This window comes from Nicotiana tabacum, chromosome 9 (genome assembly GCF_000715075.1).
Source record: "Nicotiana tabacum cultivar K326 chromosome 9, ASM71507v2, whole genome shotgun sequence".
In the NCBI taxonomy this organism is placed as follows: domain Eukaryota; kingdom Viridiplantae; phylum Streptophyta; class Magnoliopsida; order Solanales; family Solanaceae; genus Nicotiana; species Nicotiana tabacum.
In genome coordinates this window covers 40,646,941-40,672,712 of record NC_134088.1, presented here as the reverse complement: position 1 = coordinate 40,672,712, position 25,772 = coordinate 40,646,941, and the positions used below count along the sequence as shown (strand labels likewise).

General features: G+C 37.5%; 1 protein-coding gene across 1 annotated transcript; it reads left to right on the top strand.

Annotated features, from left to right (window-relative positions):
* Positions 1 to 22,934: 22,934 nt before the first annotated feature.
* Positions 22,935 to 25,408, top strand: LOC142163859 (uncharacterized). Its single transcript, XM_075221005.1, has 7 exons — positions 22,935 to 23,459; positions 23,828 to 24,120; positions 24,246 to 24,378; positions 24,457 to 24,597; positions 24,693 to 24,848; positions 25,001 to 25,141; positions 25,301 to 25,408. The coding sequence occupies exons 1-7, from the start codon at positions 22,935 to 22,937 to the stop codon at positions 25,406 to 25,408; spliced, it is 1,497 nt and encodes a 498-aa protein (XP_075077106.1).
* Positions 25,409 to 25,772: the final 364 nt, after the last annotated feature.

Here is a 25,772-nt window from a genome sequence, read left to right as displayed (position 1 = left end):
TATCCTCCAAGATTTGAATCGACCGCTCCGACTATCTGTCGGTCTGCAGATGAAAGGTTGTGCTTAGCTCTACCCGAGTCCCCAATTCACTCTGTACTGCCCTCCAGAAATGCGAAGTAAACTGAGGGCCTCTATCTGATATGATGGAAACAGGCATACCATTCAATCGAACAATCTCCTGGATGTAAATCTGGTCCAATATCTCCGAAGAATACGTAGTCATAATCGGAATAAAGTGTGCTGACTTGGTCAACCTTTCGATAATGACCCAAACTGCATCAAACTTCTTCAAGGTCCGCGGCAACCCAACTACGAAGTCCATAGTAATGCGCTCCCATTTCCACTCGGGTATAACCATCCGCTGGAGTAGCTCGCCTGGCCTCTGATGCTCATACTTAACCTGCTGGCAATTTAGGAACCTCGCTACATACTCAACTATGTCCTTCTTCATCCGCCGCCACCAATAATGCTTCCTCAGGTCACAATACATCTTTGTAGCACCTAGGTGAATAGAATACCGAGAACTGTGTGCCTTATCTAGGATCTTCTCCCTCAATCCATCAACACTAGGGAAACATAGGCGACCCTTGAGTCGTAGAATACCATCCTCACCGATAGCAACCTCCTTGGCATCACTCTGTAGTACCATCTCTTTGATAACCAACAAGTGCCGATCGTCGAACTGACAAGCCTTGATCTGCTCGAATAATGAAGACTGAGTGACAATGTATGCAGGAACTAGGTTGGGCTCCGAAATATCCAATCTCACAAGTATGTTATCCAAGGACTGAATGTCCAAAGCTAATGGCCTCTCCTCTATTGAGATGAATGCCAAACTACCCATACTCGCCGACTTTCTGCTCAAGGCATCCGCAACCACATTCGCCTTGCCTGGATGATAAAGGATGGTAATATCATAATATTTTAGTAACTCAAGCCACTTGCGTTGCCTCAAGTTGAGATCCCTGTGCTTGAACAAATGCTGCAAGCTGCGATGATCGATGTAAACCTCACATGACACCCCATAAAGATAACGCCTCCAGATGTTGAGACCATGAACTATCGCAGCGAACTCCAAATTGTGTACGAGGTAATTCTTATCGTGGGGCCTCAGCTGACATGAAGCATATGCAATAACTCGCCCCTCATGTATCAAAACATAACCCAGGCCAACGCGTGAAGCGTAGCGATACACAGTGTACATTCCCGAACCGGAAGGCAACACTAACACCGGTGCTGAAATCAATGCGGTCTTGAGCTTCTGGAAGTTCGCCTAACGGATCACCCTTATGGTCAATCTAGTCAAAGGTGCTGCAATAGATGAGAAGCCCTCCACAAACCGGCGATAATAACTTGCTAACCCTAGGAAGCTCCTGATCTCAGTCGTTGTGGTAGGACGAGGCCAACTCTGAACTGCCTCGATCTTCTTGGGATCTACCTTAATACCATCGCCTGATACAACATGCCCCAAGAATGCTATAGAATCTAACCAAAACTTGCACTTGGAGAACTTAGCATATAGCTTCTGTGCCCGCAAGGTCTGAAGCACCACTCTCAAATGCTACTCGTGCTCCTCCATGCTACGCGAGTAAATCAATATGTCATCAATGAAGACAATGACAAACGAGTCAATATATGGCCTAAATACATGGTTCATCAAATCCATAAACACCGTTGGGGTGTTAGTCAAGCCGAAGGACATCACTAGAAACTCATAGTGGCCATATATAGTCCGGAAAGCCGTCTTCGGAACATCCGAATCACGAATCTTCAACTGATGATACCCCGATCTCAAGTCGATCTTAGAGAACACCCTGGCACCGAGCAACTGGTCAAACAAATCATCAATACGCGACAACAGGTACTTGTTCTTAATGGTAACTTTGTTCAACTGGCAGTAATCAATGCACATCCGCATAGTCCCATCTTTCTTCTTCACGAATAACAACGGTACACCCCAAGGAGACACACTCGGTCTGACGAACACCTTTGCTAGCAAATCCTCAAGCTATTCCTTCAATTCCTTCAACTCTTTCAGAGCCATGCGGTACGGTGGAATGGAGATAGGCTGTGCACCTGGATCCAAATCAATGCAGAAATCGATATCACAATCTGGTGGCATTCCTGGAAGATTAGAAGAAAACACATCGGAGAACTCCCGAACCACTGGCACTGAATCAATCGCCGGAGTCTCTACAGCAGTATCCCAAACATAAGCTAGATAAGCCAAACAACCCTTCTCGACCATGTGTCAAGCCTTCAGGAAAGAGATAACTCGACTTTCTCTTTAAGTGAGAGAGGTGTAGATAGATCAAATATTTCTTCAACATATTTGCATACAATATCACTTATGCTTGTTCCTAATGGATTTTCTAAATCCTGAGACTGCACTCCAGATTTACAAATTATTTCTATTACACTTGTCTCTTTTGGATTTTCCTAGTCTTGACATCCCATTCCATCTTGAACTTGCACTCCATCAAAAGATTCTACACACATTTGTAATCACAAAAAAGTTTATATGTATTACGCTATTGAATATAAATTTCAATGATAACAAATTCAAAAACTGTATCTAACCTTTCCCAATTTTGATGCCAATATCAGTTTCATCTTCTAGATGCGCATCTCTATAATTGCTTTCATAATGATCTTCTACATGCACATCTATATCATCATATTGATCATCCACTGCATCTTTGCTAATTGGAACACTAGGTTCTCTCTCTATGGTCCTTTCATGAGGTTTGTCAAGAAGCTTCAATAAAGTATCAATCTTTGCTCCTAGGTTTTTCTTTAAAGCCTATGAAATAGTATTTAAAACAAGAATCAGAATGTTAGCTGCTTATAAGTTACGGACACTTGGTCCTTAACATAGAGGTACAAGCTCACAAATTAAGGACAAGTGTTCCTTAACTTAGAGTTACAAGAACAGAAATTAAGGACATGCAGTCCTGAACTTAGAGTTTCAAGTTAAAAAGTTAAGGACAGGTAGTCCTAAACTTCAAGTTACAAGCTCACAAATTAAGGACACTTGGTCTTTAACTTAGAGTTACAAGCACAGAAATTAAGGACAAGTAGTCCTGAACTTAGAGTTCCAAGTTCAAAAAATAAGGACATGTAGTCCTGAACTTAGAGTTACAAGTTAAAAAGTTAAGGACATATAATCCTGAACTTAGAGTTACAAGTTAAAAAGTTAAGGACATGTATTCCTAAACTTCAAGTTACAAGCACATAAATTAAGGACAGGTAGTCCTGAACTTAGAGTTCCAAGATAAAAAAATAAGGACATGTAGTCCTGAACTTAGAGTTACAAGTTATAAAGTTAAGGACATGTAGTCATGAACTTAGAGTTACAAGTTAAAATTTTAAGGACAGGTAGTCCTAAACTTCAAGTTACAAGCTCACAAATTAAGGACACTTGGTCTTTAACTTAGAGTTACAAGCACAGAAATTAAGGACAGGTAGTCCTGAACTTAAAGTTCCAAGTTCAAAAAATAAGGACATGTAGTCTTGAACTTAGAGTTACAAGTTAAAAAGTTAAGGACATGTAGTCCTGAACTTAGAGTTACAAGTTAAAAAGTTAAGGACAAGTAGTCCTAAACTTCAAGTTACAAGCTCACAAATTAAGGACACTTGGTCTTTAACTTAGAGTTACAAGTACAGAAATTAAGGACAGGTAGTCCTGAACTTAGAGTTCCAAGTTCAAAAAATAAGGACATGTAGTCCCGAACTTAGAGTTACAAGTTAAAAAGTTAAGGACATGTAGTTTTGAACTTAGAGTTACAAGTTAAAAAGTTAAGGACAGGTAGTCCTAAACTTCAAGTTACAAGCTTATAAATTAAGGACACTTGGTCCTTAACTTAGAGGTACAAGCACAGAAATTAAGGACATGTAGTCCTGAACTTAGAGTTACAAGTTAAAAAGTTAAGGACATGTAGTCCTGAACTTAGAGTTACAAGTTAAAAAGTTAAGGACAGGTAGTCCTAAACTTCAAGTTACAAACTCACAAATTAAGGACACTTGGTCTTTAACTTAGAGTTACAAGTACAGAAAGGACAGGTAGTCCTGAACTTAGAGTTCCAAGTTCAAAAAATAAGGACATGTAGTCCCGAACTTAGAGTTACAAGTTATAAAGTTAAGGATATGTAGTTTTGAACTTAGAGTTACAAGTTAAAAAGTTAAGGACAGGTAGTCCTAAACTTCAAGTTACAAGCTCACAAATTAAGGACACTTGGTCCTTAACTTAGAGTTACAAGCACAGAAATTAAGGACATGTAGTACTTAACTTAGAGTTCCAAGTTCAAAAAATAAGGACATGTAGTCATGAACTTAGAGTTACAAGTTAAAAAGTTAAGGACATGTAGTCCTGAACTTAGAGTTACAAGTTCAAAAGTTAAGGATAGGAAGTCCTAAACTTAGAGTTACAAGCTCAAAAATTAAGGACATGGTGTCCTTAACTTAGAGTTACAAGCACAAAAATTAAGGATATTACCTTGATGTCATTTTGAATCCTTTTTTCTAATAAAGCTATTTTTTGATGTATTCTAGTACATTCTGCCTCCATATCCTTTTTGAACTTCTCCGATAATCTCTGAATCAAAAACCATAAAAACAAAAAAGTCTCTTAAGCAAAAATAAGCAAATAATAAACTAATGATATTCAAAGACAGAAAACCTACGTTAACAATTTCCTTAAGCAAGACTTCATCAAATTGTGTTGAAGGCATTGAACTTTGATCTTGAGACAATGGCACATGCACACTAGCGGGCTCCGCATCTACTTCAGAAGAAATAAATGGTACCATCTCGAACAACTGATACAACTATTATATAAGAAAAAAAATGTAAGTATTCAGAATTAAAACACATAAACAAAAAAATAGCTAGTAATCCTATTAACTTACTTTTTCATTATGGAAGTACTTTTTACATAGAGTGTCATAATGTGGAGATTTCATATCTGAATAACATAGCATCCGAGGGAACCCACATTCTCTGAAGTTCACAAATTATTTTTCCTGAAAAATTGGGAATAGTTCCATAATCCAAACATAGAAGGCGAAAGGGAAGCCAAGTATAGTATAGCTATCCTTCTCTTTATCTTTATCTTTCTCTCTCTCTTTCTCTTTCTCATTCTCATTGTCTGAAGTATTTTTTTTGGGCTTCAAGAAACTCTTCAATGATTTTAGTAACTTTTCATAACAAAGAGAGCCTCAATTGAAAGAAGAGCAGAGTTCATCGTCATCTACGATTTTCATTACCCGCTCAGACACATTCCGATTCTTGCGCTTCCCCATCAACACAGATTCAATAAAATAAATTATTGCCAACTTAACCGCATCGTCATGGCTGCCTACAAATGATGCAATTGTACCATATGGGTAACTAGTAATAAAATGCCACAAATCGCCTAACTCGATTCTATCCTTTCCAGGGAAGTAGACTTTCGGAAGCCTATTCTCTCTTTCACATAAAACTTTGAAGTCCACTGAAGAAGAACATTTCAACCCAGTAATTATCTGGAACGCTTCACGTGTAAACTTCACTTCATGATCAAAAACCTTGAATGTCATTGAATGCGAGTCATTGCTTATAATTTCTGAAAGCAACACACAATGAATAAGTCTACCACAAAACTTTACACCTTGTAATCGGAAAAAGATTCCGAAAACACCATCCCTCAACTTCTTCCATTGCGTGTTCGACAAGAAAATTTTTATTGTTTCCTTATACTGAAAATCTCCTTTCCAATAGCTCATCGAATTACGCCAATCATCAAACTCTAAAACACGATCTCCTTCCATTAGCACACTACAAAGAAGGAAATAGAACGTAAACATTAGGACTATTTTTCTGAAATGTCCTTAATATTTAAACTACAAAACTAAAATCCAGGACCTAAGTAGATGCATCTTTAATAGAAGAAGAGTAAACTAAAATTAGCTTACAAATTCTTAGGACTATTTTTTTGAAATGTTCTTAATATTTAAACTACAAAACTAAAATCCAGGACCTAAGTAGATGCATATTTAATAGAAGAACAATAAACTAAAATTAGCTTACAAATTCTTAGGACTATTTTTCTGAAATGTCCTTAATATTTAAACTAAAAAACTAAAATCCAGGACCTAATTAGATGCATCTTTAATAGAAGCACAATTAACTAAAATTAGCTTACAAATTCTTAGGACTATTTTTCTAAAATGTTCTTAATATTTAAACTAAAAAACTAAAATCCAGGACCTAATTAGATGCATCTTTAATAGAAGCATAATTAACTAAAATTAGCTTACAAATTCATAGGACTATTTTTCTGAAATGTCCTTAATATTTAAACTAAAAAATTAAAATTCAGGACCTAATTAGATGCATCTTTAATAGAAGCACAGTTAACTAAAATTCCTAAACACAGTTAGCTTACAAATTCTTAGGACTATTTTTCTAAAATGTCCTTACATAATCAATATATTGATTGAACCACAAACACATTTCAATACCAAAAGGTTCTCAATAACTTTCTCACAAAAATTCGCACCTTATTCCTCAATGAATCAAGTTATAATCATTATTTTGGACATTTCACACATACTTGATGACAAACACAACATTGATCACGATTAGAGATATACAAAAAGAAAAATGCATAAAAGCAAAATCGAAAACATACCAGTACGCTGGTTCGCTGCAGAGAAGATGACAAAAGGAGAAGAGATTAAGTTGGACAAAGTATACGCAGAGAATTATTGTGGGCTGGGCAGAAACGATATTGAGGGAGCGAAATTTTGTTTATAAAATTTTGGCTCTGAACTTCAATCGAGAGAAGAGAGTTACATGCAGGAACGATATTGAGGGAGCGAAATTTTGCCTATGAAATTTTGGCTCTGAACTTAAATGAGAGAAGCGTATAAAGGAAGAGTTTGGGAATAAAAGAAATAGAAGAAAGGGTAAAAATATCTTTTCATATTAATTTTAATAGAGTAGTGGCTATTTTTGCTCAACATTAGAATTGGTGGATAAAAAATAAACACCACCTTATTTAGTGGCTACCACACGCCATTTTTACTAATTAGGCTCTTTATATTTGTTTGCATTCTAAAATAGATCTAAATTAAGTTAAATCAAATATGAATTTGATATTAGTTCCGTAAAAGTTGGATTAACTCAAAATACTACTCTGTCCTTGTTAGATTATTTTATTTTTTGGGTGTCTAGTAGTTTGATATTGCTTAGCCACCATAAAATGTTTAAAACTTTGGTTCGCGAGATTAACTTTAGAAAAAGAAATTGAATCTGGATATATTTTTTTGATCATTGTTATGGACAATATCTCTTTATTCATTAGTAAAGTATGATGTAAATATGCATATGTTGTGATTTATCCTTTCTAATTTTTGAATATTATGCCTATGTATATTTATTTTATCAATGTTTTTAGTTGATGATGAATGACATACTTTTTTATCATCCTCTTTCTATATATATATATATATATATATATATATATATAAGAATAAGAATAGGATAAACATATTGAATAAGAATGATTCTTTATATGAGAACGGAGCCAAAGATTTTCTTCATTTTGCTTCATTAGATAGGCTTGATGGATCAAAAATCTTGTGTCCATGCCGAAAGTGTCGTAATATGAAATTTATTCCAAAAGATTTGTTTATTGAATACATTGTGATTGATGGATTTCTAACTAGTTACAATACTTGGATTTTTCATGGCAATATATCATCTTCATCCATGTCCGTTAATCAATTGGATAGGGGAGATGAAATATAAGATTTGTTACATGATATTTTTTGAGTTCCTCCTGAAAGAGACTTTGTTGATGTGGACAATACTGATGATAGATTCGATCGGTCAAATCAACATAGAAGGAAGTTTGATAAGAAGACTGAAGAATTTTTTAACTTAAATGAAATAAGCTAAGCGTGATTTATAATTGCAAATCAAATATTCATTACTTTCTTTCCTTGCTCGTTTATTACATTTAAAGTGTCTCAATGGGTAGAGCAATAATTTATTTTCTATGCTGCTAGAGTTGCTAAAAGATTTTCTAAAGGAGAAACATTATCCAAGTCCTTTAATGTTGCAAAGATTTTTTTTTAAATTTAGAGCTTGAATACAAACAGATACACGCGTGTCCCCATTACGGTATAATCTATTGGAATGAGACAAAAGATAGAATAGATTATAAGTTCCAAATCTCCAAGAGATAAATAATTTATAGGTGCATCAATTAGTTATAGCTCGGAAACCTCAAAAATCCAACAAAGGTATTTAGATGCTTTTCATTGATACCAAGGCTCATCTAAAATATCTACTTAAATGAGATAGCATGCTGAAGGTCACACTAGAGACATAGAAATGCAAAATCTTGTTGATAATATTGCTTAGAGAAAACTTGATAAATCACATCTAGATTTTGCTCGAGATCCTTAGGATGTTAGACTTGGATTATCTTCGTATGACTTTAGTCCATTTAAGTCTGTCTATCTCACATAGCTTATTGCCAATTGTCTTGGTTCCATGTAATTTGCCATCATGGTTGTGCATGAAATAATTATATATATTATACAAATACATTTTTGGATACTAAGTAAATTGAACAAGCTGCATAATTTCTTGATTAAATTAATTGCTAACAAGAATGTTTTGCAAAATGCATCAGAAAACTCCAAGTATTACGGAGAAGCTATTTTGTTTGGAGAAAATGAAAGAAAGTTGAGGCCCTTTAAGTTAGTTTTCCTAGCTATTTTTGCCAAAATTGATATATAATAGGTACAAAAAGTATATGCTATGTAAATATAGGAGTTTTAGGTTAATTTTCCAAACATTTAATATCTGAACCATACAACTTTGTGTAAACCTTATAGAAAAAAGGTCAAATATGAAAATGAAGTTTTTATCATTAGATTGTGATATTCTCTTTTAGTCTATAATTTCTATGAGTCTTGGTCTAGTGATCAATTAATAGGTTAAAGTAAAAGTGTTGAGATAGTTAAGTTCATCAAAATGCTAGTTTTTATTCAATTATACTTTTAACATTCGATCACTCCTTATTAATGTTCGTTAGACATTCAATTTAACTTTATACTATGTGAACATTGTATATATACCATTTTATTAGTTGACAACACAAAAAAGATTTATTTTTCCAATAAAGTTGAATCAATTTGTGAAGATTTGTAATCAGGAACAAGAATTTGTTGCCGGTTCAATATTTATTACTCAATTATAAAGCAAATAAAAGAAAATTGTAAAGGGTGATTTATAATATGTTAAAAACGACTAGAGGCCTAAATACACTGCTTTCGAAGTTTTGGGAATGATATTGAATAACCTATTGGTGAAGGATAGAATTATCCCATTTCAAATAGTTCAAGGGTAAAATTGGCCATATTTCATCCGAGTTGGATTAATCGTTAACGAGGAGGGAAGTTTTGTGCTACTTTGGCTAATGACGAGGGCATTTTTATGCCAAATATGAATTGGAGGACAAAGTTGTCCCATTTCGAATAGTTCAAGGGCAAACTTGGCCCTTTACCCTACTATCAATGATTATTGATGGCCTTATGCATTGAATGCCGATATTGATGTCTATCTACGACCTTTAGTTGATAAGTTAAAAGAATTATTAGTTGGTGTTGCATCAAACAATCATATGTTTCGGATGCGTGCATCATTGTTTTGGGAAATCAATGATTTTCCAAGCAACTTATCGTGATATGTGAAAACTAATTTGATGACACTTAGATAAGTTACCTAGTGCAAGGAATTCACTGTTTGTCCAATAGAAATAATGCACGCATCGGGAACATGCGATTGTTTAATGCATCATAATTGTCAACACTAATCTATAATTCTTTTAACCAATTAAATATGAGTCATAAATTGATATCAATATCATTGTCCACCACAAAAGGACCATCAATAATCACTGTTAATATCATATATGATTGTTTCGTGTACAATTGCAGTGGTAAGTTATATTGAATCAAGACAACTGGTCATGTGCTATTTGAGATAGACATAGAGTTGATCTTCCAGAAAAGAAAAAGAGAGAGATAGACTTGAATGGACTAAAGCCAATCCAAATCTAACATTCCGAGGACCTTGAGCAAAATCTGGATGCGATTCGTCAAATTATCTCCAAGCAATACTCTCAGTGGAAAGTCACATTACTTCGTCTCTAGTGCAACCTTTAGCATGTGATCTCATTTGAATAGATGTTTCATATGACATGAATAGTTTTTGAAGCCTTGGTATCAACCGGAAATATCTAAATACATTTGCTGGAATTTTAGAGGTTTCTGAACTACAACTAATTGATTCTTCTTCAAGTTGTTTGTATCTTAGAGCTTTGCAAAATGTACAATCCATTTTACTTTTTGTCTCATTCCAATAGATCATACAATCATTTTGACATACATTTATATTTTTGTGTCCAAGCCCTAAATCCTTAATAGTTTTTTTCTACATCATCAAAGGACTTGGACAATGTTTTACCTTTAGGAAATATATCGTTTAGAAACTCTAGCAACATAAAAAATAAATTATTATTCCATCCATTAAGACAATTAAGACACTTTAAATGTAATAGATGAATAAGAGAAAAAAGTAACGAATATTTACTTACATGTGATTACGCTCAACTTTTTTTATAAGACACACTCAATTTATTTCAACTAGATAAAAAATTTCTCAATCTTATTATCTAACCCCCACATTGATTTGACCGACCAAATTTATCTCCATTGACTGTCCATCTCAACAAAGTCAGTTATAGAAACTAGAAAGAACTCGAAAATCATCATATAAAAAGTATAGTATTTCATCGTCTCTATCTAATCGATAAACAAACATTGATGAAGATGATTCCTTAACATGAAAAATTCAAATGGTGTAAATAGTTAGAAATTCATCAGCCACAATGTGTTCAACAGTCAAATTTATTTGGACAAATTTTATATTACGACACTTTTAGCATGGACATGAGATTTCAGATGCATCAAGCCCATTTAATAAGGCAAAATGAAGAAAGTGTTTGGCGCCATTCTCATATAAAGGATCATTCCTATTCAATATGTATTTTCAACTTTTATCCATTAAGAATATAGCCTATACATATAGCAACAACAACAACAACATTATTATAGGGGTCTGCGTATGCATATAGCAAATCAACTAAAAAAGTAATCATTTATTATCAACTAAAATGATAAAATAATTATGTTGTAACGATCAGACCGGTCGTTTTGAGCCCTAGCGTATCGTTTGGCGGTTTGAGACCTTGAGTAGCTTCACTTCAGGTATTATGACTTGTACGTGTGGTCGAAATTGAATTTCGGGAAATTCGGAGTTGATTTAGAAAGAAAATACTCATTTCGAAAGTTTTAAATTGGAAGAATTTACTAAGGTATAGTTTTTGAGTGAACGACGGCGGAATCGGGATTTTAAGGTTCCAACAGGTTCGTATGATGATTTTGGACTTGGACGTATGTCCGGATCGGATTTTGGATGACCCGGGAGCGTTTCAACGCCTATTGCGGAAAGTTGGCATTTTAGAAAGATTTCATAAATTTGGGTTGAACTGCATTTCAATGTTATCAATGTTCGATTGGGATTTTAAACCTGAGAATAGCTATGTATGGTGATTCTGGACTTAGGGGCGCGACCGGAAGTGGATTTGGAGGTCTGTAGGTCGTTTCAGGGTCATTTGGCGAAAAAAATGGAAATTTGAAGGTTTTTGGAAAGTTTGACCGAAAGTAGACTTTTTGATATCGGGGCCGGATTCCGATTTCGAAAGTTGGACTAGGTCCGTAATGTCAATTATGACTTGTGTACAAAATTTGAGGTCAATCGGATGTGATTTCATAGGTTTCGGCATCGAAGGTAAACGTTTGAAGTTCTAAAGTTCATTAAACTTGAATTGGGGTGCGATTCATGGTTTAAGCGTTGTTTGATATGGTTTGAAGGCTCGACTAAGTTCGTAATGTATTTTGGGATGAGTTGGTATAATTGGTTAAGGTCCCGGAGGCCTCGGGTGGGTTCCAGAAGGTTAAAAGATCGATTTACGGACTTAAGAATTTCTAAAGCTTAATGTTTCTGCTGTAATCGCACCTGCGTGACTTTGGCCGCAGGTGCGTGATTGGGGGCGCGGCGAATTTCTCGCAGAAGTGAGAATGGACTAGAGCTGGGGGATCCGCAGAAGCGGATTGGAGAAGCGCACCTGCGAGTGCGCATGAGCGAGGCAGCTGCCACTGGTGCGTAAAATTACGCAGATGCGCGAGAACAGGTCGCACATGCGATGCCCGCAAAAGCGAAGAGACTTCCGCAGGTGCGAATTCTTGGCTGGGCACTGAGGACCATATGAGCGGAATTTGGACCGCACCTGCGGAGCTGCAGGAGTGGCTATTGGACTGCAGGTGCGAAGGTCGGGCTGGGCAGTGTGTTTCTTTAAAACAAGGGTTTGACTCAATTTCACTTCATTTCGTCCATGGGAGCCGATTTTGGAGCACTTTTGGAGTGCCATTTTATCATCCTTCATGAGGTAAGTGATTCCCATGTATTGTGAGTTAAATACAAGATTTATACATGGATTCAAGCATGAAAATTAATAGAAATTATGGGATTTTGAAAGAAACCTAGAAATTTATATTTTTGGATTTTTGACCACGAGATTGGACATAGAGTTTGGAATGATTTACATATTTGAGTTCGTGGGGTTATGGGTAATGTTTATCTTCGAAAATTTTCTGAATCCGGGCACGTGGGCCCGAGGGTGATTTTTATCGACTTTTTGAGCGGAGTTGGAAATTGTCGTAAATTGAATTATAAGAAGTATTAGAGTATATATGTATGGATTTGCACCTTTATTGACTAGTTTTGGAGCGTTGGGCATCGAATTGAGTCGTTTGAAAGGCTTGGGAGTCGGGTATGGAACTTCGGAGCGAGGTAAGTCTCCTTTCTAACCTTGTAAGAGAGAATTAACCCCATAGGTGAATCAAATTATTATGTGCTTCTATTTGTAGGGGATACGTACGCATGAGGTGACGAAAGTCTATGCGTAGCTACTATTATGCTCATGTCCGGGTAGTCTAGGACCCATATCATGTTGTACTTGCAATGTTTGCGCCCTACTTGTTAATTTAATTGTTTAAAACATTAATAAACTCTATAAAAGAATTGTAAAAAGGTTAAACTTCATTTACTTGACCGTTAAATGAGAATTTAAAATTCTTGAAATATTTGCCCCTTATTAAATCTTGAATTGTTTGTTTAATGTGTTTTTCTCTTTTGTGGAGCGGGCCGAACGCCTCGGTAGCAGATAGATGCATCTATGGTTCGTGTTGTTCGACCCTCGACTGTGCACAGTTTAAATATTATGTTGGATTGGGCCATACGGCCTCGACATAGTTTGCGCATGATAAATCTTTGGAACCAAATATAATTGATATTGCTTCTTTGGCTTGAGATATAAATTGTAAAATGACGAGAATAAGTTTGAAAAAAAAATTTCCTATTAGTAAAAGAATTGCCCACTCACTTCTTGCTATTGAGTTTACAACTATTTCATACAATGCATGCTTAAGTATAATATCAATATTTATTGTTAGCCTATAGTAAGTGTCGGAGTCGACCCCTCGTCACTACTTCTTCGAGGTTAAACGGGATACTTACTGGGTATGCGTTGATTTACGTACTCATACTACACTTGCTGCATATTTTGTGCAGGTACATATATATTTAGTGGCCTTGTGGGCGTAGAGGCGCGGTTATTGCGGGGACTTAGGTGAGCTGCATTCTATACTACTATCCGTAGCCAGCAGAGTCTCCTTCAGAGTATTTATGTTTCTCCTGTCCAAATTTGTATTCCGGACAGATGTTGTATTTTATTTTACATTCCTGGTTGAGGCTCATGTACTGGTGACACCTGATTTTGGGGTGATTATGGGTTGTCCTATACTGAAATTGTTAAAACTATTATTATTTACTTTGTAAATTCCATATTTTACTATTTAATTGAAGGAAATATGATTTCAAAAATATTAAAATGAGAACCAAATTAAGTATTTATTCTTGGCTTGCCTGCCAGCGGTGTCCGACACCATCACGACCTTTAATGAATTTTGGGTCGTGACAACATGGTATCAGAGCACTAGGTTCACTTAGGTCTCACGAGTCATGAGCGAGTCTAGTAGAGTCTCGCGGATCTGTATGGAGACGTCTATACTTATCTTCGAGAGGCTACCGGACAGTTAGGAGCACTTCCCTTCTTGATTCCTCATCGTGCGATTTGATTCCTTTGAGGCTTATTCCTTCATTTCCTTCCTATTCAATCTTGTGCGATATGAAGCGCTTGTTATAAATTTGAAAATTGAGGAATTTTAATGGTACTGCAGATGTGGTGCGGGATGTTTCTCCCTGCGTATTTGATTGGGCTATTGTCGTCGCCTTGTGGAAGGCCGTTCTGCCATTTCATCTCAGTATCAGCATTGCCTATGGTTTGAGATTTGGCACTTATTGTTATGATGATTCGGGCATTGCTATCGCATAGTATTGGTGTAATGGTAGGGTGCTTATTTATGGATCGCGACAGTAAATGACTTGGTAGAAGGACTTCTCATTTCACGGCTTAGAGGTTTAACATTTAGTTCCGACGGAGAAGAGGCAGTCGGACTACGAACGTTCAGGTTTGGGTTGATCGAGCGCGGTTGAATTTTCATCTGTGATGTGGTGTCATCGTCCTGGATTGGATGCGTTAGGTTCGCCGATGTTGTGGTCTTCTTAAATTCGCCTTCGAGGCGGGGTATTGTGAAATGGTGCCGGAGAAACGGTTGTCAGAAATAACGGGGTGTAGTGATTTGAATCGAATCGGTGTTTCTAATATTGATGGCTCAAGAAAGATGATCATAGGAAAGGTTTAAAGTTGGTAGCGATCGATTGGTTCAAGTGCTACAGAGATAGATTTTGATTTAAGGCAACAACTGGGTAGCGAAGGATGGGGAAGGACATGTTGGGGGGGGGGGGGTGTCTTGCGGTAGTTAAAATTCTAGAAGGCCAAGTGTGAGAAATAGAAGTCGAGTAGTTTCTTAAAGGAGAGGGTTTGACCAAAGTGGGAGAGTGGTAGAGCAGCATACGAGTTCGGTGGTGGGATAGCCACACGCCTTGGGGGAAGTTAGAGTGATTTGGGATTCATGGTGGACAATGACTAGGTCTACATGCTTAAATTGGAATATTGGCTGCTATATTAAGGAAGATTGGGTGTGACATGAGGGAGTTGCTTAATATGAAGAGGGATGCAACATGACTTTGGATTAGAATGTATCGTCGCACCTTTAGTTGATGTCAATGGGGAGTGAACGAACTTGTACAGCTGGTGAATGGGCACGGGCTCAGGGTGGTTTATTGATTTTATAGTAATTGTACTCGGTGCAGCGCTGTTGGAAGATGTCGGCATGTAATTTCCACAGGTGGGTTATCTCCTGTGAGCAGGTTAGTGGTCGTGTGGTGTTGACGAAGACTCTACGAAGGATTTTACTGGCTATCCAGTAAGAGGTCGAATATGTGAATGTGGCTAGTGATTTAGAATGTTCATGAAAATGTTTAACATAAGGATTTCGAGGAATTTGGCGGGTTGATTATGAAAAATCATATCAATGAGGGATAAGGAGTCTTGGTGGGTTCCAAAGTTATGCAATGGTAGCTCCAAGCTAAGTGGGAGAGCCCCACCACCTACGATTGGATTGCATGGTTATCTACTTGTGAGGTTTCTAGTTATCTGCATATTGGTGGGTTATTGCGACTAAATAAAGAGAACATCAGTGGTAATTTGAGCAAAGGATTTGAGGAATGTGTTCTATAATTGACCTTATCTATTCATGTTCAGGCTTTGGGAAGACTCAGAGTTTATGCTTCGTGTAGATGTGATGTACAAGGAAAGTGAGTCAGCCGAGTGCCTCTTTGAGAGAGTGTTCATGTGCTAGCAGGGCTTTGGAGTTTGATCATAATTGGGAACAAGTCAGAGTGGGTGACTTTCAACAATGGTCCTAGTGGATTTAAAAATGTAAAGTGCGGTGCCTAAGGATATCGAGTCTGTTGTATGGTTAAGTATCAAACTTTTGCAGTGGATTATGAAAGGGGCCGGGAGTGTTCTACGTTATCTTTGGTCTGCGGTGTAGCATTGAAGGAATGGGGGAAAGTAACTTTGGAGTCATAGAGGAATTACCAGAATGGGTGTACCAGTTGAAGATGCGAATATGCGCACAAGGAGGGTATGAGATGGTTCGTGGGTTTTGAGACAACGTGGTCTCGTGAAATAAGGTCACTCAGGGTGTGTGCGGATTTGGGTTCATGATATTTTGAATGGAGCTATTATTATTCCTAAAGCAAGTCCAAAGTAAATTAGAAGAAGTCGTATCGGTTAGCAATGGTTGAATTGGCACGATGGTTGCAATGATCAGTTCCTTCAGCATGTTAAGTTATACATGTGATTTGTGGTGGTACATGCGAGGCTTGACGGCCGCCGTAATTGATTTTATTTGGAGGCATTCGAGTATTATGGCCTGTTATGTGTAGATGGGTCCCAGGATAGTTATGGTGGTTTAGACCACTACTTGAGGATTGTATTTTCTGCGGCTATGGGAATTCAGTCGCATGTTGCAATGGTTCTCCTGAAATGAGTTAAGTAAAAGGTTGCTATGTGCTGGAGAGTTTATTCTATTAGTGGATCACGAGTTATGATGAAATTATTGTACTATCACGTATTGATATGTTAGGTGTAGTGAGCAGCATGGGAATTGGAAGTTGAGGATCAAGGTTGCAGTTGATGTCGACAAGAATGTCAAGAGTTCGGATGAGCAGGGAAGAATTCAAATGTTTAGAGTAAGCTGGTATTGTCTTTAGCATCACCCAAGATCAGTGTCATGTGGAAGAGGCTTTGTGTATTGACTTGCAGATTTTTGACTCACTCTACAGAACTAGAATGACTGGTGGTATGGATGTGCAGACCTTGCTACCTGAGCGGAATGGTCGTGGGAGCATGCCCCACGGGGAGATTTGTATAAGTGTGACATGTCACTCACTTGATTGTTAAAGATTGAGACCGAATATGGAGGTCGGGGTAATATCGCAAGTGCAAGAGTTTATGCCTTAGAGGCATTCTATTCTTTGGTATGTGGACCATGTGAGTTTGTTTCAGATTTGACGGTTGTTCTTGTGTGTCGTGAATAGGTCATCGTGGGTCCTTGAAGGGTTATTAGCCCAGTGTGGTACTATCAGAATCGTCTTGAGGTTCGTGGATGGATCTAAATGTGAATGTGGGCTCTATATCGGGCCGAATGTGTTAATTTCATCATAGCATTGTTTTCAGAGGAGTCTTCGGGCCTTGGATGATAGTTCTGTTGTCGGCCCTTCCGTGTAGTATCTATTGTGCCATGTGGGTTATGAGGCGGTTTGATTATTCGCACTCGTATTGAGATCCCGTATAGTTTGTGGTGTTATGTGAGCAGGATGGCTCTCGAGATGCATATCATATATCATACCTTAGTTGTGCTTGAGTTTTATAACGCGTGACGCTACCCGTCTCCCCAGGATTTGTATTATGCACTGGGTGTGCTTATGGTTGATATTCGGGTATTTCGTGAGTATAAGCGTTACGACTCGATGTGTGTTTTCTTTAGATTATTATGTGTGGATAGGATGGCACGCCGCCACAATTATATGGTTGGATCGGGTGGCACGCCGCCACATATATGTTGTTTGGATCGGGTGGCACGCCGCCATGGGTATCATGGTTGGATCAGATTGCACGTCGCAATAGTATCATGTGTGGATCGGGTTACACGTCGCATATTTAGTACAGTTTCCCATATCTATTATTGCGTGTTCTTCTTCTCATTTCCTGAGGAAGGTTCATAATATCTTTTCGGTTGTTTAAATTAGTTACGTGGGTTGATTAGATCTTTCCAGAGTTCATTTCCTTATGTATCACATTCGAGTTTGTAGCTTGTTGGCACATTGTGGCATCATATGAGACTTTTGGCTGTGTCTGAGGTGGCTTATTGTCTGAGCAGTTTGTACTGGGTGAGATGAGATTTTTGGACCTAAGATCAGTGCGATCAGATTTATATGAGGTATATTTAAGAGCAAATATCGTTATTTGGTTCATAATGAGGTGATGGTTCTTGTCGGGAGGAGAGACTCAATGATTCGTTGACTCGGAAGTTGGTTATGAATTTCTACACATCTCTTCCGTCGTGGCAGTATTGCAAGAGTTGGAACAAGACTTATAGGTGTCATGAGGTGTGTCATGAGCATCAGATTCATGGGATTTCGGCTATTGTTGTCAAAGGATGTTATTATGGGCATGTGAATAATGCGGTGCATGGTGTGAATTCAGTGAGAGTATACAATCATGTATTGGTACATCGTATAGTGATTGAAACGGTGTTCGTATGTTGGAAGTAGGCCTAGTAGAGAATTTCATATGTTGGAATTTGGCTCTAAGGCTTATTTTCCTAAATAAAGGGGAGGATATTCAGATTTGCTCGAGCTAATGTGCTCAACAGAGTTGTGGTTGCCTGGGTAGGTGCACGAGGTGTTAAACAATGATTTCAGACAACTCCAGATCAATGCTTAGCACATTCGAGGACGAACATATGTTTAAGTGGGAGAGAATGTAACGACCCGACCGGCCGTTTTGAGCCCTAGCGCGTCGTTCGGTGGTTTGAGGCCTTGAGTAGCTTCACTTCAGGTATTATGACTTGTACGTGTGGTCGGAATTGAATTTCGGGAAATCCGGTGTTGATTTAGAAAGAAAATTCTCATTTCGAAAGCTTTAAGTTGGAAGAATTTACTAAGGTGTGATTTTTGAGTAAACGACCTCAGAATCGGGATTTGAAGGTTCCAACAGGTTCGTATGATGATTTTGGACTTGGGCGTATGTCCGGATCGAGTTTTGGATGACCCTGGAGCAATTCGGCGCATATTGTGGAAAATTGGCATTTTGAAAGGATTTCATAAATTTGGGTTGAAGTGCATTTCAATGTTATCGATGTCCGATTGGGATTCCGAGCCTGGGAATAGCTCCGTATAGTGATTCTGGACTTAGGAGCGCGTCCGGAAGTGGATTTGGAGGTCCGTAGGTCGTTTCGGGGTCATTTGGCGAAAAAATAGAAATTTGAAGGTTTTTGGAAAGTTTGACCGGGAGTGGACTTTTTGATATCGGGGTCGGATTTCGATTCCGGAAGTTGGAGTAGGCCCGTAATGTCAATTATGACTTGTATGCAAAATTTGAGGTCAATCGGATGCGATTTGATAGGTTTCGGCATCGAAGGTAAAAGTTTGAAGTTCTAAAATTCATTAAGCTTGAATTGGGGTGTGATTCATGATTTTAGCGTTGTTTGATGTGATTCGAAGGCTCGACTAAGTTCGTAATGTATTTTGGGACACGTCGGTATAATTGGTTAAGGCCCCGCGGGACTTGGGTGGATTCCAGAAGGTTAACAAATCCATTTTTGGACTTAAGATCTTTTAAAGCTTAATGCTTCTGGTGTAATCGCACCTGCGTGACTTTGGCCACAGGAGCGAGATCGCGGGCGCTGCGAATTGCTTGCAGAAGTGAGAATGGACTGGAGCTGGGGGAGCCGCATAAGCGGATTGGAGAAGCGCACCTGCCGCTAGTGCGTAAAATTGCGCAGATGCGCGAGAGCAGGTCACTCCTGCAATGCCCGTAGAAGCGAAGAGACTTCCGCAGGTGCGATTTCTTGGCTGGGCACTGAGGACCGCACCTGCGGAACCGCAGGAGCGGCTATTGGACCACAGGTGCGAAGGTCGGGCTGGGCAGTGTGTTTCTTTAAAACGAGGGTTTGGCTCAATTTCACTTCATTTCGTCCATGGGAGCCGATTTTGGAGCACTTTTGGAGTGCCATTTTATCATCCTTCATGAGGTAAGTGATTCCCGCATATTGTGAGTTAAATACAAGATTTATACATGGATTCAAATATGAAAATTGATAGAAATTGTGGGATTTTGCAAGAAACCTAGAAATTTATATTTGTGGATTTTTGACCATGAGATTGGACATGGAGTTTGGAATGAATTATATATTTGAGTTCGTGGGGTAATGGGTAATGTTTATCTTCAAAAAATTTTGGAATCCGTGCACGTGGGCCCAAGGGTAATTTTTATCGACTTTTCGAGCGGAGTTGGAAATTGCCGTAAATTGAATTATAATGAGTATTAGAGTATATATTTATGGATTTGCACCTTTATTGACTAGGTTTGGAGCGTTGGGAATCGAATTGAGTCGTTTGAAAGGCTTGGGAGCCGGCTATTGAACTTCGGAGTTAGGTAAGTCTCCTTTCTAACCTTGTAAGAGGGAATTAACCCCATAGGTGAATCAAAAATATTATGTGCTTCTATTTGTGGGGGCTACATACGCACGAGGTGACGAGAGTCCGTGCATAGCTACTATTATGCTTATGTCCGGGTAATCTAGGACCCATATCATGTTGTATCTGCGATGTTTGTGCCCTACTTGTTACTTTAATTGTTTAAAACATTTAGAAACTCGATAAAGGAATTGTAAAAAGGTTAAACTTCATTTACTTGACCGTTAAATGAGAATTTGAAATTCTTGGAATATTTGCCCTTTAATAAATCTTGAATTGGTTTTTAATGTATTTTTCTCTTTTATGGAGCGGGCCGAACACCTCGGTAGCAGATAGATGCATCTATGGTTCGTGCCGTTCGACCCTCGGCAATGCACATTTTAAATATTATGTTGGATCGGACCGTACGACCTCGGCATAATTTGCGCACGATAAATCTTTGGAACCAAATATAATTGATATTGCTTTTTTGGCTTGAGATATAAATTGTTAAATGACGAGAATAAATTTTTAAAAAAAAATTCCTATTAGTAAAAGAATTATCCACTCACTTCTTGCTATTGACTTTACAGCTATTTCATGCAATCCATACTTAAGTATAATATCAGTATTTATTGTTAGCCCATAGTAAGTGTCGGAGTCGACCCCTCGTCACTACTTCTTCGAGGTTAGACGGGATACTTATTGGGTACGAGTTGATTTACGTACTCATACTACACTTGCTGCATATTTTGTGCAGGTACATATATATCTAGTGGCCTTGTAGGCGCAGAGGTGCGGTTATTGCAGGGACTTAGGTGAGCTGCATTCTATACTATGATCCGCAGCCAGCAGAGTCTCCTTCATAGTATTTATATTTCTCCTGTCCAAATTTGTATTCTGGACAAATGTTATATTTTATTTTACATTCCTAGTTGAGGCTCATACACTGGTGACACCGGGTTTTGGGGTGATTATGGGTTGTCTTGTACTGAAATTGATAAAAATATTATTATTTACTCTGTAAATTTCATATTTTACTATTTAATTGAAGGAAATATGATTTCAAAAATATTAAAATGAGAACCAAATTAAGTATTTATTCTTGGCTTGTCTGACAGCGGTGTCCGGCGCCATCACGACCTTTAATCGATTTTGGGTTGTGACATATGTATAGGCACAATACTCAGGATACTACTCCATACTTGTTAGACATCCAAATAAATAAAATCATCTAATAAGTATGGAGTAGTATCCTAAACCTTTACAATACTAATATCAAATTAATATTTGCGTGAACTTAATTTTGATCTATTTTAGATTGCAAACAAATATAAAGAGCCCAGATAACTAGGAAAGAGGGACTTCGTTAGCTCCCTAGTCTTAGCATAGTTCACTCATGTGTTGGAGCTAAACTACTACATCTCTTTTATACTTATTGCATCTTCTTGATGCCTTATAATGAAACCTTCTTGCTTCATCTAAAGAAATAACTAGAATAAAAATCCTTGTAAATACTTTCAGAACCCAAAAATACTTTCTTAAACTCCTATATAACAAAGAATTAAATCTCCAAACTATTAAACGAAATAGAAAGTAGATATAAGAACCTATAAAAGCCTCCCAAAGAATCCTGAACCCTATATCAATGTTCTTCCAGTACTGCAAAAATTATGAAGTTTGTGGTTGCAATAGGTCGATAGAATGCCAAATTCTTTCGGAAGATGGAAAACTTTTTTTGATGGAAGGAGGAGAAAGATATAAAGGTGAGAGATAAACTCACATCACAGATACAATCACATTAATAAATTGGAGGTAAATGGTGTAGTGTTGGAAGAGAACACTATTAGTGACAGATTGTAGCCTTTTAAACGTCCTTGTATTCAGAACCAGTGTCCCAAAGACCCTCATAGTCTGTTCCAGATCTTCTTAGAGTGTCAGCTCACGATAATATTGACTTATTAAAGCCCGTTCTTGAAGAGGAAGTATTGGGTTTATCAATGTTTATTAGCATGATTCAAGGAGATTTGATTTAGCAGTGTTGATTAGCATGATTTTAGGAGATTTGATTATATTTAGGAGATTTGATTTTATTTGACTTGATTTGATAGTTGGATTGATTGTATAGATTTATTTTATTTTCTTAATTAGCATTAGGATCTTTGTATAAATTCTCTTGCTCATGGGATGTAAACACGCACAGAAATATAAGAAGCCTTTTCTTCTTCTCAAAATCTACATGGTATCATAGCCATTGCTACCTTTTTTAGGTGATTTATCTCCCTCGCAACACTATGATTCCGTTTTTATCAAAGAAGTCGAGTTTTCTCTCTCTTGGTGGTTGTCCGCAACATAAAATCCTTCTGGTCAGTTTTGTTTTTGGAATTTATTTTATTAGGGTCGCTGGAACATTCCGAGCCTATCCCTACCAGTTTTGATTTTTCCGTTCACCGGAGTTAAGGTTCGCTCGAGACATATTTGGTTTCCCGCGAGGCAAATTATGTTTGAGCAATTTTCTTCAGATTTCCTTCTGATTGGGCAGAAATATGGTGACATTCAAGGAGAGGATTTACGGAGAAATCTTGTCTTCAGATAAAATTCAGCTTCTCAGCCGCCTCCTAGCCAAACTTGACTCCGCTAATGTTGCCACATCCAATCATGTGCAATCAGGTACTGCCTTTGTTGCTCACTTTAATTCTTGGATTGTTGATTCTGGTGCAAATAGGCATATGATAGGCTCTTTTAAAGGCATTCAAAACTATTCTCTGTGTCCCAAAGGAGATAATGTTAAAATAGCCAATGGTTCTTTAACAGCTATCTCTGGAATAGGTTATGTAATTTGTACTCCTAATATTAAACTATCATCCGTGCTCCATGTTCCTGAGTTTCCTGTCAGTCTTTTATCTGTTAGTGCCATCACCAAAGCTCTAAATTGTAAAATCGAGTTCTTTCCCGATCATTGTATTTTTCAGGATTTTCAAACGGAAAAAAGGATTGGCAGTGGTAGATTGCGTGATGACTTGTATATATTAGATGGAATTCAAAACTCTAGTCAAGCCTTTTTGGAGAAAGTAAGGATGTCAACCAAGAAATAATAAAGCGACATAGACGGTTAGGACACCCATCATTCTTTGTTTTGAAGAAGTTATATCCCGATTTATTTTTAAGGACTCGATTTGAATCTTTGTTCTGTGATACGTGTGAATGTGCCATGCATACTAGAAACTCTTATCCTGTGAGTGATAATAGAAGCACAACTCTGTTTATGCCTATTCATTCTGATGTATGGGGTCCTATCCAAACTATTTTTTCGTATGGTAGTCAATGATTTGTTACTTTCATTGATTGCTGCACTAGGATGACTTGGGTATATTTGTTAAAAGCCAAAAGTGAAGTTTTCTCTTATTTTCAATCATTTCATAAGATGATTTATACTCAGTTTGATGACAAAGTAAAAATCTTGAGAAATGACAATGGCAGCGAATACACGGATAAAAGATTTGGTACTTATTTGGAGTCCAATGGGATAGTCCATCAGACTAGTTGTCCTTACACTAGTGCACAAAATGTGGTCAGTGAAAGAAGAAATAGGCATTTGTTAGAAGTAGCAAGATCTCTTATGTTTACCATGCCTCTACTAAAAGCTTACTGGAGAGATGTTATTCTAGTAGCTGCCTATTTTATCAATAGACAAACCCCTCAATTTTCAAAGTTCTCTAGAAGTTTTAAAGGGTAAGAATGAATATACTGTTCCTCCAAAGGTATTTGGGTGTGTTTGCTTTGTCCACACTAAATATTCTGGGAAACTTGATCCTAGAGCTTTAAAGTGTGTTTTCATTGGGTTTTCTCCGATACAGAAAGGTTTCAAATGTTATCATCCTCCCTCTAGGATATCTTTTGTTAGCATGGATGTTACCTTTCGAGAATCTGAGCCTTATTTCAGTATTACCTCATCACCTCTTCAGGGGGGAGAGCAGTAAGGAGGAAGAGGTCATTCTACCTAGTTCTATTATTGGATCTCTTGGTGATATTATCATAAGTGAAAGTGAAATTGGAGAAATAATTTAGGGGGAGACTATTGGGCGTTTGGATAGGCCTGATTTGAAAACTTACTCAAGGAGAAATAGAGCAGAAGAAGCCATCATGCAATCTACCAAAGCTGAACCTTCTTCTACTGGTGAGTTATCTGCATTTCCTAATGAGTTAGATGTGCCTATTGCTCGCAGAAAATGAGTCAGATATTGCACCACGAAACACCCTTTATCTAATTTTGTCTCTTATAGTTCTTTATTTCCCTCCTATAGTTACTTTGCCTGTCTATTTCTTCTATATCTATTCCTAAGAATTGGAGGGAAGATTTTGCAGATCCTAAACGAAAGCAAGGTTTGATTGAAGAAATGAAGGCCTTGTCAAAAAATAAGACTTGGGAATTTGTCACTTCACCACTAGACAAGAAGTTAGTTGGTTGAAAATGAGTCTTCACTGTGAAACACAAAGCTGATTGCTCAATTGAAAGATTCAAAGCAAGATTGGTGGCTAAGGGATTCACTCAAACTTATGGAGTGGATTATCAAGAGATATTTGCCCATGTTGCTAAGATGAACACTATTAGACTTTTTTGTCTTGTGCAACTAATCTTGATTGGGACTTGCAACAATTTGATACAAAGAATGCATTTCTTCATGGAGACTTAGAAGAAGAGGTGTATATGGAGATTCATCCTAGATTTAATACTGCACAGAGTCAAGGAAAGGTATGCAGATTGAAGAAAGCCTTGTACGGACTGAAGCAATCCCCCAAAGCTTGGTTTGACAGGTTCAGCAAAGCAATGATTTCCTTCGGTTACCAACAAAGCAATGCCGATCACACCCTATTCATAAGACATTAAACAAGTAAACTCACTCTTTCATAGTTTAATGTTAATAACATAGTAATTACAGGAGATGACAAAGAAGAGATGATCCGATTAAAGAAATTGTTGGCACATGAACTTGAGATCAAGGATCTAGGAAAATTGTAGTACTTATTGGGAATTGAGGTTTCTAAATCCAAAAGAGGAATCTTTATTTCTTAAAGGAAGGATATTCTAGATCTCTTGAAAGAAACTGATATGACAGGTTGCAGACCCGCATAATCGCCTATTGAAAGCAATCATAAGTTAGAAAGAGGAGTTGGAGAGTCAGTTGATAAGGAGAGATATCAAAGGTTGGTTGGAAGACTCATTTATCTCCCACACACTAGACCAGACATAGCCTATTCAGTTAGCCTGGTGAGTCAGTTCATGCATGATCCCCAAGATCCTCATATGCAAGTTGTCTTTCACATTTTGCGGTATCTAAAGTTTGCTCCAAGGAAAAGTCTACTTTTCTCCAAACATGATCACC

Coding starts and splice junctions, on each gene's coding strand:
- LOC142163859 (XM_075221005.1), top strand. CDS start 22,935: ATGGTGACATTCAAGGAGAGGATTTACGGAGAAATCTTGTCTTCAGAT. Junction 24,598..24,692: donor CATTTCCTAATGAGTTAGAT/GTGCCTATTGCT, acceptor TCCCTCCTATAG/TTACTTTGCCTGTCTATTTC. Junction 24,849..25,000: donor CACCACTAGACAAGAAGTTA/GTTGGTTGAAAA, acceptor GAACACTATTAG/ACTTTTTTGTCTTGTGCAAC.